At 36.6% G+C, this 16,358-nt stretch overlaps 1 protein-coding gene across 11 annotated transcripts in view; it reads right to left on the reverse strand.

Moving 5' to 3' along the window:
• The window catches only part of CACNA2D1 (calcium voltage-gated channel auxiliary subunit alpha2delta 1), a 436,670-nt gene that overhangs the window by 177,914 nt on the left and 242,398 nt on the right, over positions 1-16,358 (reverse strand). For all 11 annotated transcript variants that reach the window (XR_008822121.1, XR_008822120.1, XM_056340748.1 and 8 more), the window contains exon 6: positions 2,804-2,933. Coding sequence is in view for 9 of the 11 variants with exons in the window: in XM_056340748.1 (XP_056196723.1) it covers positions 2,804-2,933 (130 nt within the window). In the remaining 2 variants the exon portion in view is untranslated. The remainder of the gene's footprint in view (positions 1-2,803; positions 2,934-16,358) is intronic.

Here is a 16,358-nt window from a genome sequence, read left to right on the forward strand (position 1 = left end):
GCAAGCATAATTTTTCTAATATTTCTTTCTGCAGTTAAATAAGCCACAAAGTAATAACCTGGATATAGTGCATGGATATTTTGTAATGATGTACCATGCATTTCTATACTGAAATAAAGGGGACTACTTCCCAAGAAGCTCATCACTATATTTCTAAATAAGCAAATCACTACTATATATAGGAAGCCAAATAATATTATTTTATAGCACATACTAGTTTCTCAGGTTTAAATAGGTGGTGCACCACTGGAGAATTACTGGCTAAACAAGTTTCAAAGGGCTAAATAGGGAATGTATCCACACATTCAGAATTTCTTATGACAAATTCAATATTTGAATCATATTTTTAAAATCACAAATAATAACTGCAATAAAAATTAAACCCGAATAGGGAAGAAAGATTTTAACACATAACATATTGCTTAAGAATCAGTGATTCTCAAATTCCCAGCTCCATACAGAAAAAAAAAAAAAAATCATTAACATGACGAAGTGTGATCAACAGATCCAAGTGAAAATCCAGATTTAGGAATGCACGTGGCTTTACCTGTAATTGTCCCTCTCCCCTAAAGACAGCAACCTGCTACTGTAAGAGGCAATTGAACAGAAAACCTATCACAAGGAAGCGTAGGCAAGTCATTGAAAACCTGTTCTGTGAGATCCAAAGAGCAATTCTTTGTTTCTCTTGGCATCCTACAAGACATATACAATAAGGGAGGAAAAAATGAAATCTGCTTTCCAAGGTGTTATTCAGCCCCCCAAAAATTGGCTTCCAAGCAATAAAAGTTGTAAACTGTGTCTCATCCACTGTTTCTCAGAAGGATTTGTTGTAATATCTGTTTTGTAAATGTTCACTATCGGACTGTGATGTAGACAGGGAATTGCAGATTTATTACAAACTATTTTCCAAGTGTACAGCTGTTCCCTGCTATAGTGGGCACAGAAACCTCTATCAAGAAATGGCAGGTTAGCTCATGCGAACAAGAAGAAAAATGACAACAGTGTTCAAGATACTTTATCAGTCTTTCTAGGGTTATAAAAATTGCCTGAGAATAATATTGCTTGTGAAAAGAAAATTAAACTCTAGTTTTGGAAATCTGGTGGTGAATGACTACACGCCAGTTGATCACCTTGTCTCAGATGACACGTGAACTTTGTTACCGTAAATAAACCCCAGTGACAGTTTTGTGTTTATTGATATGAAATATGTGGGATTTAGGTATTCTCAGGCTGTTAACTCTGAAAACTTCATCTGTAACCAAGTTACCCAGCTACTCAACAAGGTGATTTTGCTAACACAGAATTAGTCTTCCCGGTCATTTTTTAGGTTTCCACATCTCTGGTAACTGACATGATAGCCAGACCCAAGGAATCATTAATTTCTCACAAACCACATATCTTGCACATGCAGTTACCCCTATCAAAAAAAGTACATTTCTGCCTGTTATTGTCATTTCATTAGAAACTAAAGCTGTACCTTTCCTATGGAAGTTACAGCCTGTTTTCATTTTTAGGTTACTGGACCATACAGTAACATTACCTAGCATGCATTTTTAAGGGAAGTAAGTATCCTTAGAGATACCATCTAAAACATTCAATTCAACACAACATTTTACATACTGTTATGATGACAATGTTATAGCAAAGTTCACATGGTGTTTACAAATATCCTAATAATTGGAGGTAGGTTATTATAACATTTTAACAGCGAAGTATCAATCCTCTTAAAACAAAACCAAAGGAAATGGCCTGTCTTTTCCCTGTAATCCTGCAATTAAGGTGCTCTTTACCACTTATTAAGCAAGAATCACAGAATAATCCTCTAGGTCTGTCAGTCAAGCACACCATATAAGATTACGAGCTACTATGATTCTTTCCCTCATCATACTGACATTTCCATTTTCATCCCTCTGTCATTTATATAAGCTGCACACAACTGTGGCCATGAATTTTAAAGACCTTAGGTCACATTAGGGTCTCTCTCTTCTTGATGAGATTTTGAAAGACGGGAAAGACTTGAAATTAGGACCCTAAATAAAACATAAAACCAATATGGATCTTATTTAATTTTCTTCCCCTTTTTAATAAAATGTGCAGCCATTTTAAATGCTGAAATGTCTTTTTATTGGATAATGATTTCTTCTTGATGACAAGCACAGAAAAGGGAAATTATTTTGATCTTGAAAGATAATTTAAATACTTAATTTTGAAATACAAACAAAGAATCCTCAACTGTATATGCATATATATATGTAATTTTTTACAGTTTTGAAAGAATTTATTGAAATTCTCAGGTAGTCTGTTACTGCAATTCTAGAAACACACTGCATGCAATATAAGTACTACCATCTCACACAGCATGTGATTTGCCTGAACTGTATATGCTTTTGGGATACTCAGAAATGTTTTCATTACTTATCTCTGCCTGAGGACAAAACCATGTAAAGAAGAGTACAGAATATAGAATTGTTTGTACTAAATGAGAACACACCATAAAGAAAGAATGGATAAGAAAATTAGGATATGTTAAAGAGTTTTGTTTCACCTCCAGTTCCGTTTCTGAAACTCAGATCCAATCCTAATGGATCTCTTTTAACTATGGCTCCTACTAATTCATAAGATTAATCATATGCCTAACAACACATCTCCAAAGTACTATTGATAGAAGAAAAAAGACAATAACAGCAAATCGGTACTGAAAATGGAGAAGAAAATACTTTTAGAGGTCGCTTGTTTTTAAGAATGGGGCATAAATAATAAGCTTAGCATTAAAATAAAATAACTTTGTTCAAATGCTACTTACAGCCTTCATAAATATCTGTTGGTATGTGGACAGCTGCATGCTGGTAAGATGTTTGCCGTCGGAAAACAGGATCTTCTTCAAATACTGGTCTGATTCTCTGGCTGCCAGATTCAGTGTCATTCTTTTCAGGCTTTTCAAAAGAAAGACATGTAAAGGGCAAAATATTACAAAGTATGCTAGCATTTGCCTCTATTTACATAAAAGACTCATAGCCTTTCTTCTGTAACTGTTTTGCATTTGTGTATTAACACACTCATCTGCTCCAAGTCCAGAAACATTTGTGTATACTTTAAGTTATAACTTATCCAATGCAACTTAGTGAAATGAAGAGCTGCAAAAGTAACACCCTAACACCTTACACAACTGAATTTCCTAAGTGCATGAAATCTTTACACCCATAATACAAAACAAATACATCACCTTTTATTACTTATAATAATTTGTACTGAATCTCAAATATAGATGCTGTATCTCTCATTATTTCCTTCAGTAGATTATATAGTAAATCACAAATATTGAAATGATGCCACTAATACACATTTCATAAATATGGTTTTGAGAAACAGTGTGCACACCCAGACAAAGAAGGGAAATTAAGTCTTCTTAGGACTGCTGACTGAAACAGGTTTTGTTCGTTTGCTTATTTTAATAATAAGTCTTGATGAAATCTCACGTACTCCCCTGGCTATAGCTGTCTGGGCAAAAAGGTTCCAAAATACCCAGGTGCTCACCACCACATGCCTGTCTTGGGTTCCCATCCTCTCTCACCTGTCTGCACCCCAGTTTCTTGATTCCTTCCAATTCACTTAGTCATTTGGACTGGTTTTTTTAAAATTTTGAAAAGTGAAGGCTATTTCTAACTAGCTACAAAAACTGCATGAAGTGTGGAAACCAAGGAGGTGGTAAAGACCAAAGGGGAGGTGGTAATGTCTTTAATTGGCTCAGCTGCAGCTGGAATAGGAGACATGAACAGACTGCCACTTAAATCAATACTGAATCAACCATGATACAAAATGATTACTCAGGCCAGCAACCGTAAGTAATTATAAGCTATTTTTAATACTATAGTCACCAGTTTTTGAAAGTGTGCTATGCTTGAAAAATAGTGCTGACAAAGAAACACCTGCTTCTGTCAATCAAGCAGCGTGTGCTGAGGTTATTCTTTATACACTACCACTGTGTCTACTACCCCCTGTCAAAGTATAGACAGCTAAATTTTACCTTACCCACAAAGTAATCTAATTAAACCATTATGTTTCCTCATCTGCATCATCACAGGGTTACAAACAAATGTCATACTAAATGTAGGTTCAAATGTTGCCTGAAGTAAGCAGCAGTCTCAGATGGGGTTTGAGGAGGTGGTTTCTTTTGGAAACACGAAAGGCAAAACTCATCTAACCAGTGACATCCATTGATTTCAACAACATAGCAGTGTTGAGCTCATCACCCTAGGCTGCCTTCATAGTCAATGTAGAGAAATGGGCATTGTTAGAATGCGATTCATCTCATCTCAATTAGACACCTATTTTTGCATAACATGAACCATGCCCTAGAAGAACTTCTTACTTTACATTGACTATAAAGGTAGCCCTTGGGCATCTAGATATAGAAACCTGCAACACAGCTCTCTAGAATTGGGTGAGATGATCTCACAATACAAGTCTATTAAACCTGGAATTAAAAAAAGGTCAGTACTACTTTTGACTGGTTTTATGCAGCATAGCTACTATATCTTATGCCAAAAAGTTAAACTTGTTACCAGGTACTTAACCCCACTCTGGTGGATAAGACAAAAGGGAAAGCCTAACAGTACTCAAAGTAAGGGATGGTCTCTTTTCTTTAAGCAATCTGTTACTAGTTAAAGTCCAGGTATATTGTGGCATTAAATAATCTAAATAAAATGTGTATATTATATAAAAACATTATTTTCCTTGGAATACCTAGGATCACATGTTGCCTTTTATTTTCACGTGTATGGTATTGTTTTCATTAATAGTTCTAGTGGACACAACAACCTCTGTTTCTGGAGGTTGCCAGAGGTCTTCTGAATATGTTACATTTGCATTTAGATGCTTCTAAGACAGTAACATTTCAGTTTTGTAATGTGAATTAGAAAAGCAGGAAATACTTGCACAATGCAGTTCGAAATACTTTGATTCAGTGTGCCACTCTCTTAAATCTGCCAGACAGTAAAATCACATATTGGGTCTGGCTGAGCCCCGTAGCAGACCTCATAGTGCTGTGCTTTTATTTGTAGCTAGAAAGGTGGTGCTAACACACCAGCGTTTTGGCTACCGCTGAGCGGGGCTCCCACAGCATCAAGACTGCCTCTCCAAACCCCCGCACCAAAGGGCAGTAGGCTGGCGGTGGGCAAGAGGCTGGGAGGGGACACAGACAGTGCAACTGACCCAAACTGAACAAAGAGTTATTCCATACCATATGATGTCATGCTCAGCAATATAAGCTAGGAGAAAGGGAAAAGGGAGGGAGGGTATTTGCTTATTATGGCATCTGTCTTCCGGAGCAATCACATGTACTGAGGTCTTGCTTCCCAGGAAGCAGCTGGACATTGCCTGCTGACGGGAAGTAGAGAAATAAATCTTTCCATTTTCCTTTGCTTCTGGGTGTGACCTTTGCTTTTTCTTATAAAACTGCCATTATCTTGACCCATGAGTCTTTTATCATCTTATTTTCTCCTTCCTGGTGTGCGAGGGAGGGGAGTGATAGAGTGGCTTGGTGAGCACCTGGCATTCAGCCAAGGTCAGTGCACCACAAACCATTATAACTTACTTTGAAGTGTGCAAACTGGAGCCAAGATCAGTAATAGTTTATGCATTCTATGATTTGAAATGACATGACATTATGATAGCTTCAGATAATGTAATTTGGCTCAATTTTAACATAGGTTTTTAGTGGGTTTTGGTTTTTTTGTTTGTTTGTTTTGGGGTTTTTTGTTTTTTCTACTTAATCACACAGGATTTTTTCACCTCCAGAACTGGAATGCTATACATTAAGCAAATTCTGGAGTTCTTTTCATAAGTTACCTCTTGGCTTCATGCTGCTCAAAATAATGAGTTTGTCTAATTCTGGAAATGCAATCTCAACAATCCTTCACATGAGAATATTTCTCCCTCGCTTGAAAGCCATTTGATTTAGAAAAACCCTAACACTCTTATTCCTGAAATTAGTACCAATGACTACAAACTCTCAATGCTTTCATAGAACACCTCAGAAAAAAACCTGGGACCATCAAGCCACATTATTACAATAAAACACCAGAATGAGTGGGTGTTGAAAGATTTCTCCAAGTAATTTTCCACAAGAAATATTTGGAAGTGAGCGGAGATGCTAAAAGGGAAAGGGGGTGAACCCAAAGGACCATTCTAGCAGGTCTTCCACAGAAGTTTTCATGCTACAGTATATTTAGATTTTTTGATTGAAATTCCTGAAGCATCCGAACATAAAGTTATCATGTTTCTTCTTGGTATTTCAATTTCATTCCAAGTAATAGATACTAGCTTTCAGCTTCTCCTATCACTCATCCCATGGAAGAAGCTTTACGCCTTCTGCCAAAATCCGATTAAATTTTGTTGAAACAGAGGGTTTAAACAATTATTGTGGTTTAACCCTGGCCGACAACCAAGCACCACACAGCCAGTTGCTCACTCCCCCTCACTCAGAGGGATGGAAAGGAGAATCAGAAAAGGAATGCAAAAGTCAAGGGTTGAGGTAAGAACCATTTAATAATTTAAACAGAATAAAGAGGTAAGAACAACAATAATAATAACAATAATACTAACAATAACAATAGCAGCAAAATGGAAAGGTGGGGGGAAAAAAAAAAAAAAAAAAGAGTAAAGCAAAAGCTGCGCACACAAAGAAAGCAAAGCAGAGTAAGGAATTCATTCACCACTTCCCATGGGCAGGCAGGTGTCCAACCATCCCCAGGGAAGCAGGGCTCCATCACGCCTAACAGTTACTTGGGAAGACAAACGCCATCATGCCAAATGTTCCCCCGTTCCTCCTTCTTCCCCCAGTTTATATACTCAGCATGATGTCATATGGTATGGAATACCTCTTTGACACAGCTGTCCTGGCTGTGTCCCACCCCAATTTCCCGTGCCCCTCCAGCCCTCTCGCTGGCCAGGCCCAAGGAACCAGAGTCCTTGATTTAGTGTAAACATCACCCAGCAATAACCAAAACCATCAGTGTCCTTATCAACACTGTTCTCACATCAGAGCCAAAATACAGCACTGTACTAACTACTAAGAAGAAAATTAACTCTATCCCAGCTGAAACAGGGACAACAATCCACCTGAATGCCTTAAACTTTCAAACACAAAGTCTACTTCCCACATTTCTATTACAGCACCCACCAAAAAATTACCGAGATAAAGACCCAGTCTGTTATTCTTCCTACCAATATTCCATGATACCAAAACAAGAATATGAATTTTAAAAACTCTTTCCAGTTTAATTGATGCAGGGTAGCAGATCTACCGGAGCTACATAAAGTAACATAGAAGCTTTTTCATCACTGTTATTGAGTTTTCCCGGGCATATTTTGTGATGTACAACTCTGATTTTGAGAAAATATATCTATGTGCCCCAAAAAACCCAGACACACCAAATAACAAAACCCTTTAGAAGTTCCATGGTTTCCTTCACATGGGATTAATTTTGCTATTAAATCTGATGATGTCTAAACTCGTTCTGCATATGACAGGCAAGGGTTACAGGCAAATTAGCATGGCACTCAGTTAGATCACCACCTCCTGACCAGCCAGCCTGATGCTGTGCCAGGACTCACACATCCAATGTTTATAGTGAATCCTTACTGTAGAACATAAAAATTGTTTGGTTTTCATTTGCCAAATTTATGAATTTCAAGTAACCTACATGTAAATGGGGGGGGGGGGGGGGAGAGATAAGAAAAGATTAAAAAGGGAAAGCTTATTATTATTATTTTACTCTGCTATTTCTATCAAAAGCCTGACAGATTGCAGCATTGGTTGGTACAGTTTTAATACCCAGCTAAACTTTGTTTTCAGGAAAGTAGCAAACCACATATTTTGAAGCATGTGAATACAATTAATATCCAACTCCAACCAATTTCTCTCTCAAGTCAGTAGCTGAAATGCAATCAATACTGGCACGGGGAAATCCCACAGGGGACAGTGGCTGAAGATTAATTTTCTATCTATTCAAACCTGGCCTTCACTTATCAAATTATATTGTTACCTACCACTGACAGTCAGCAAAATAACGCGCTCATTTCTCTGCAATGAATCTCTAGACCAATATCTCCCTCTCTTGTGAGGTGGATGAAATCCATTTCTCTTTTCAGTTCACATTTGTGGCATTTTAAGGCTTTTTTTTTTTAATAATAATAAATAGAGTATTTTTTCATGTGTCTACCATTCACCATCAGAATAAAGGGAAATTGATATAGCAGCTAAAATTCAGGTAAAGTGGCTTCTGTACCTGTTCTTTGTGATCTTGGCTAAATCACTTTTGGCATGACCTAAAATAAACTGGAGGTTACTTCGTCATTCTGTAAGCCAAATATATAGCAGAAATAATGCAACTTCTCTTTCAAGGGCTTCGTGAACATAAATTAATGTATGCACATGAGGTAAATGGCAGCTTTATGCCAAGAAGTATCACTACCAGATGCGTATAGAAAAGCAAACAGCCATTAAAATAAAATGAAACAAGGTCATTTCAAGAAACACGGACAGTTTAGCAGCCTGTTTCACTACAGCCAAACGTATCCTGACTCCTTTCCACAGCATTCAGTTACTTGTCATCATCATAGCCATAGGAAGACAAGCAGATTTTGTATCTCTGCTAGTAAGTTTTCATCTAGTTGAAAAGCACTGCTTACTGTAGAAATGAAAAATATTTTTTCCAGAAATATAAAACTTACTGGATTTTGCTTCTTGCAGCTGTTGAAAACTGAAGATCAGAAAACTGGTTTTAATTTTAAAAATATCATCAGTGAAACACACACAAGAAACCCCCACAACCAAACTAAAGCAAGCTTCAGTTGTTTTCTGAAAGCAGACTCTTTTCAGGAACAATGTTGAAGTTGCTCAACAGCATCAGGACAAAAGAATAAAAGGTAGCTTTCTTTTAATTCCTGAACCAATATCCAGCAAGAAACAATGTCACTTGCCTGCTTTCATACTTGCATAAAATAGGAAGGAATCAGTTGCTAGTATTTTCCATTGCCCTAGTATCTAGGAACTGTGTTTTGCATAAAACTTTGCTGTCTCTATCAAAGCCATTTTAGAGAATGAATGCAGAGATGGAATTATAATTGTTATGGTTTTAGGGGCATCAAAATCCTTGCTCTGTCATTTGTCTTTCCTTGCAGATATGCAAAAGTTTTATATTTTCATCTCTGGCATTTTGCCCTTTGTTGATCTCTGAATATCTGTTGAAATTTCTGAATGTCAAATTTTAAGCATTTGAGTCTCACTTGACTATGCTTCTTTTAGTCTACTCCCAGATCTACTCTGTACAAATGAATGATATCATATAAAATAAGCATAGAATTTTTCCTATGCTCAGTTCCTTACTCAAAATCAATTTTGCTGATTTGCTGGGTTTTCTTCTTCCCTAAGGAAAGTAATCCAATAGAACTATGTATGAAGCCCCTCCAGCACTACCTGTGGCCCCATTAAAAAGTTAAAGCTGGACCTGATGGGAAGAGTAAAATGAGACGTTGCTTGAAGCGCACGGCTCAACATGCCTGCAGCAAGCAAAAGGATGGTAACAGCTTTTCTAAGGACAAGATAGAAGTTAATTTTTAAAGGGCAGCTAGAAAGCACTTCTAATAGCCATAGCACATTCATTACATTTCAGATAATTACGTAAGTGCATTGCCTTCTGATAACTGTTTTTATTTCCTTGTCAATAGATGTGATTTTCCAGCTGTGGGAAAACTGCCAAGTGTGTTTACATGGTTCTGACAGAACTGCAAACAGTTTACTTTGTTTCTGTGTGTGTTGGTGGGAGATTCTCTCTTCATTCGGCTACACAACATTTTTAAGCAACATCCTTCTGTCTACTCTTAGGGACAAAATTCAACCAAAGGAGTTATAAATGAAGTAAGAATATAGCTGGCTCAGAACATAAATATGCTTGCTTTATCTGTTAGAAAACAGAGAGATGTTTAACAAAAATATATAAATATGTTCGTATATTTAAAGATATGAATACATATATATAGGGTCTGGGTAGCTTCAGATGTAGGGAGAGAGTTTTGTATTTGCCACTGTCAGTGTGTGACGCTCAAGGGCTGTTTATTTAAAATACATGCAAGCTGTTGTGCTTTTAGTGTTTCCATATGCTTCTAACATATCAGTTGGTTACTGTATGTCAGTAAGAAAATGAATGAAAATCTGGATTGAATATTTACATTAAAAAAATATTTCTTTTATAGCAGTTATTTCCAGCATTCGGCCAACTGAATTACTTTAGTATGTATCAAATATAGAGTCAAATTAATTAAAAAGCATTTATTTGCCTCTTAATCCATTTTTATGAATGCAAACTATCTTTTGTTGAAAACCATTTCTATACATCTAGTTACAGACTTGTCCCCATCTACTGTATACACAACTACATTATTTTTCATGGATGGTTTGAAACCCGCTTTATGCATTCATTTATCTGACTGACCTCCATGTCAGAAGGTTCACAGCTTTGATCAGAACTTCTAGATACCCACAAAATTATTATATATCCTAAACATAATACTGTTTTCTTCTTCTTTGGATCCCAACCTATTCACAAAATTCACTGAATCATTAGTTTGGTTTCATGAATAAATGAATCCTTGATGTAATTAATTTATCAAATGTAAGGACTTGGAAGCCTGGTGACAGACTTTAGCAGGGCCTGCAGTGTTAGGACAAGAGGTAATGGTTTTAAACTAAAAAAGAGTAGATTCAGACTAGATATAAGGAAGACATTGTTTACAATGAGGGTGGTGAAACACTGGCATAGGTTGCCCATGCCCCATCCCTGGAAACATTCAGGGTCAGGTTGGACAGGGCTTTGAATGACCTGATCAAGTGGAAGGTGCCCCTGCTCATGGCAAGGGGGGCGAACTACATGACCTTTATAGGTCCGCTCCAACCCGAACTATTCTACGATTCTATGAAAATCTGGCTGTCTTGTAGCATTTGAGGGAATTACATTTTAGAGAAACGGATGAAAAGGATTGGGTTTTCCTTATTTCTTCAGGTGGAGAGAGTTTCAAAACAGAATACCAATCTTCTGGAAATCATCCTGTTTGAAAGAGTTGACATTTCATCTATAAGTAAGGGAATTATAGTTTCTTGTAAATAATAAAAATATTTTCTTAATTTTTAACAAAAAGGAACATTACCAAATTATAAGAGATCATTTGGCAAGAAGCTAAAAAAAACTATTAAAAATAGTAATAAAGGAATTAATGAAAACTATAACAACAACTATTTTGAATTTCTAATGATACCACCAATATTTTATTATCCATGTTGTGAAAAAAACACACTAAAAGGATGGATACTATTTTAGTTTTGAATCATATCCACAGGACCTATCCTTGTATTTTGTAGCTATGGCTTGCAAATCATTAAATGAAACTTCTATACAATTCTGCAGGTAGAAAACAAAGACACAGCCTGTTTTTAAGAACATGATGAACAATTATGCAGTTAGAAAAGGTAGTCACCATATGACTGATCAAGTATTAAAGGAATTCTGTGGTAGGCTAGTGGTCCAAATGGGACAGAACATGGCAATATATCATATTAAAAATTCAAACCTGTTTAACTAATACTTTCCCCAGTGGAGCTGAACTACACACCTGCTCAGTTTTACTCTTTTAAACTGAAGATAAGAATTCAAATTTCGACAGGATTTACCAAATGGAATTTGTTCCACTTTGTAAGCCAAGATAATTCCTCCATCTCCTTGATGTTTACTTGAAAACTAGAAGTATAAATTGCCTCAGTCAGTCTATTCCTGCAGCTAATGCCCACTGAGCTCAGGGAGACCACCTTCTTGCAATCACAGGCCCAAGGCAAACAAGCCACAATACGTGTGCCCCTGATTTGAGGTGGCAGAGACACTGTTCTGTAAGTATAAGGCTAAGGAAGTTAGATCAGGCAGCAGGGTGAGGCTGAAAATCAGTCACCTAATGGTATTAGTAGTTAACGCAATTTCTTTTAGAAACCTGTGCAATCAGCTTGTCTTTTTTAAAACCGACATGACATTGTAGTGAGTTAGAATTAGTATCTGTTGAAACCTTGATTTCTTATTTAATAATCAGAAAATAATTGAAGGTTATGGGTTTTTCTCATTACTACAGCTGACTTTCACAACAAAGCTGTGTAAAGTCTGCTGTAGTAACATCAGTAGGCAAAAAAAAAAATCATTTATCATTAACTACAAAGTCAGGTAAAATGAAATATGTATTTTAAATATTTAAGCATGTAAGACATATAAGACAAATTTATCTTCCTAAAGATCCATGTGACACTTCCCCACCCCCAAGTCATCAAGAACCTCTCCCAATCCCCACAGTGTTTCAAGGATGATGGAGAGCTACCTCTACATGACATCAGCACCCTTGGATCCATCCCATCTGCCTCCATGGACTTGTTATTTGTCTGACTAGCTTCAGTGGTCCATAATTCTATCCCCTCCATTCCTGATGGTTCAGACAACATTCTCCATACCCCTCTGGGTTGTACATCCTGGTCATGAGTTCAGGATTCATGATGCGTAACTCCATCTTGAACATCCAAATTTGGTTCTCTTCTATAAGGGGCGATGGCCTGGGAAAACCCAGGGGTTCAGGACCAAGGTGTTCACCAAGAGTGATTTTCCTACCCACACTTAGGTTATCATGTGTTGCAAAGAAATGCCTACGTCAGTACCAACTTTAATAGTGGCTTTACTGATTAAGATGATATCATTAGCCAACACTAGGAATACAGGGTCACATTAGAATAAAAGCATATCTTACTCAGATTTAAATGTTGTGAGCAATTCAGAAAAGCCCAACCTGTTATATTCATTGTTTACAAAAGTCCCACAGAATATTTGGTCATCTACAATTTCAAGACCAAAATGCACTCTAGATAATTTAGATTTTTCATACATCACCCAATTAAATTTCAAACTAGGAACTGTTCTACTATTCTTGAATAAATTACACTACCTACCTTTTACCACTCCCATATCTGATTAAAGATCATATCCCTCGAGAACAAGAAGTGTTAAATCATCTTAATGCTTCATTGGGAGTTAGTTATAATACCAACGGAATGTGAACATTTAATTAATTTGATTTTTTCGTCTCATGCAGTTGTCTTTGCCATGCTTTGCTAAGCCATCAACTGATCCTGTTTCACAGCACATTCTTATCTTCAGTCACACAGGTTAGGACCAGATTTCGTACATCCTGCAGCATACTAATTGGTCATTGCTCTTTCTTCTTAATTTTTACCATCTTCTGTGTCAATAACAATATTAGTAACTGTAAAGCCTTGCTTTGAAAAGAAGGTTGGACTACATGACCTTCAGAAGCCATCCTAATCCACTTTTTTTCTGTGATTCTCCGAGTTAACACTAACAGGGCTCAAAACACTATACAAGCATCACTCATTAATTCATGCTCACAAATATAATGCAGCTTTTCACTAATTAAATGCCAAATGTATCTAGATAGATAAAAGTGGTAGGTAACACTAACCATGCACTGACCTCTGGGATATGTATGGACCATAGACTTTCCCTGCAGAATAAATACCATATAATTCAAGTAAACTGCCATAAGACTATGTAACTTTTTTAAAAAAAAAAAAATTCTAGTGTGATGAAATCCTAGCAATGCAGTAAATTAGAAGAATACAATTCACAGAGACTGAAAGAAATTTTAGGAGGCTGTTCTGCCCAAGAAGAGAAGCACACCAGAAGGAAAAAAAAAGAAAAAAAATGGTTTTAGGGTCTGAACAATATAGTTACACACTGGCTTAAAAGTTATTTGCAATATACACCATAAAGACAGCTGCAAGAGTAGCTTTAATTCACCTATTCATATATCAACAGTAAAACCTCTGAAAGACTTCAGTCACAAGACAAAAGCAGAAGCAGAGATGACCTTTCACATCCATGTGGGCAAGAAATGTTTCTGAAACTAAACCCCAGAGATTGCTTCCTACCCAGCCCTACTGAAGGCATGACTCAGGTGCAGAACTACAGCGTAAATGACCTTGCATAAAGTGAGAGGCTTCAGTTCTAAAGCTCTGCTGCTTTGCCATATTTACGGCAAGTACTGGAAACGATATGTTACTGAAGAGCACTGCAGGAAAGGATAACACTACATACAGTAAGAAAGCCTTATACTTCACAGAACAGACTGATCATCCACTTTACTGACAAACACCTACAAATGAAATTAGATATGGTTGTATTCTTCAGTCTTTTTTTTCATCTATTCTAAAAACAAAACAAAACCCCAAAAAACCCCACCAAAACAAAACAAAAAACAGGGACAGAGCTGGTTGAGAATGGGTATGCAGAAAGGCCAGGGAAAGCAGACTGCATTGGGCAGTTCAGAAATGCTCTCATTTGCAGAGTCAGGGGTAGGGCAGGAACAGGCAAGGAAATGCATTTCAGATCATTTATACTGCAGTCAACTCCCTGAAAATCCCAAAACAGGGCAATGCATAGATTATTTCCTGTTTGGGGATATATTCAGAATCATAAACCACTCTGAAAGCATCTCCAGGAAAGCCGTTATGGTACTACGTCTCTGAGTAAAGCAGCATTTTATATAATCTGAGGAAAGCAAACCTACATATTAATATCCCAACCACCTAATGATAATTGTATACACTTCCCAGAATGCCTCCTTTCCCCCATATACAAATTGAATATTCAAGAAAATTTTGTAATTATGATATTTACTGATCTCAGCCATACTTAGATTAAGGGTTCATTTGGTCATTTACCTCAGCTGGTATATGAGTAAGCAGTAGATCAGAACCACAAAGGATACACTTATCAGCCCACTGTCTTTATTTTTTTTTTTTTTTTTTACTTGAAAAATATCACTCAAAGGTTTTGGTGATTTAGCTATCAAGTCTAAATATAATATTTTCATAAGATTTAGTAAGTACTCCATTCAGGATTCTTGATATGTGCCTACTTTCACCTTCAATCAATCACATGAAAACAACAAATTTAGTCATTCACTTTGGTTTGTACCACTTAAAAATCTCAATGTGACCCACACGTTTCAAAGTGACATCAAAACTCTCGTATAACATTGCTAACCGCAATTGGGCAACAAAGAGCTCACTGAAAATCACTACTTGAACATTCTATAACACGTTCAGTTTTTGGAGCTGCTTTCATTTACCAATAAACAATTACACTGCATTCACTGCAATTGTTGCCACTTTTGCATTTGATATTAGTAGGAAATGTCCTGAAGGAAGAAATTTTCCATTAAATTGGTGAATCACTAGCTTTAGGGCTGAATTCTGATCTTTGATGTGGCATAAACTTAGTCTCCATTGGGAGACTTCAAGCGCTGCTCTTTTGTGCAAATTTGCCTTCAAGGTAGGATTCTCTGCATTAAGAACATCCTCATCTTTTTTAGGACACTGACAAGTACAGTTATCACTCTTGCCATTATTATTTCATAACTCTGTTTCACAGGTAGGAGATAGCTTTGAGGCAGTTATATATTTCATTATCATGTATTTTTCATTGCAGCCTTGAACGTATATTCATTTGGGAGAAGACTTGCACAAATTTGAATAAAGGAATAGAAATCTGACACCTAGGTTTTTTTAATGGAAATAGTAACACACACACAAAAAAAAAAAAAAAAAAAAAGGGCAAGAAGCCCTGCTCCCTGTGGCAACAGATCATTATAATTTCAATAAGAAGCTCAAAGGAATGCCTTTTTTCCCTACGGGTTGGACTCCAACTTGCCTATAATGCCTTGAAATGGAAAGACCTGACATGTTTCCCAGTGATATTTGGTAAAAGGCACACATTCCTCAGTGAAAAATGCAAAAAGTCTTGCTACTAAAACAGACAATGTCAATCATGCCCTCACTATCAGTTCCAATGCTCATTTTCCAAACAATGGCATCCAAGTCACACTCTTTGAAATTGGAACACTGGATTCCAGACATGAGAGAGGTAAGTGCACAGCAAAAACATTGGAGTACACATTTTCTTAAAAGACCTAGAAGTCAAGGTACCATGAAATTACAATAAATAAGAACAGTAAGTCCTCTTGTATAAAAAGGGTGAACAAGAGATGCAAGAAAAAACACACTTTTCCTTCTCCTCCCCATATACTAAAAATAAGATGCTTTCTGCTATCTTATAACAGGAATTTTCTACATCTTCACTGCAGCAAGTATATATTTTAACCATAAAAGTTTTTCTTGTTATACACTGCAGTGTGAGAGATACAACTCCTCAAAGCATAATTAAATTTGTCACATAAAAGATAAAAAACGAATCTAC

The sequence above is a fragment of the Falco biarmicus genome, chromosome 5, assembly GCF_023638135.1.
Source record: "Falco biarmicus isolate bFalBia1 chromosome 5, bFalBia1.pri, whole genome shotgun sequence".
Classification (NCBI taxonomy): Eukaryota; Metazoa; Chordata; class Aves; order Falconiformes; family Falconidae; genus Falco; species Falco biarmicus.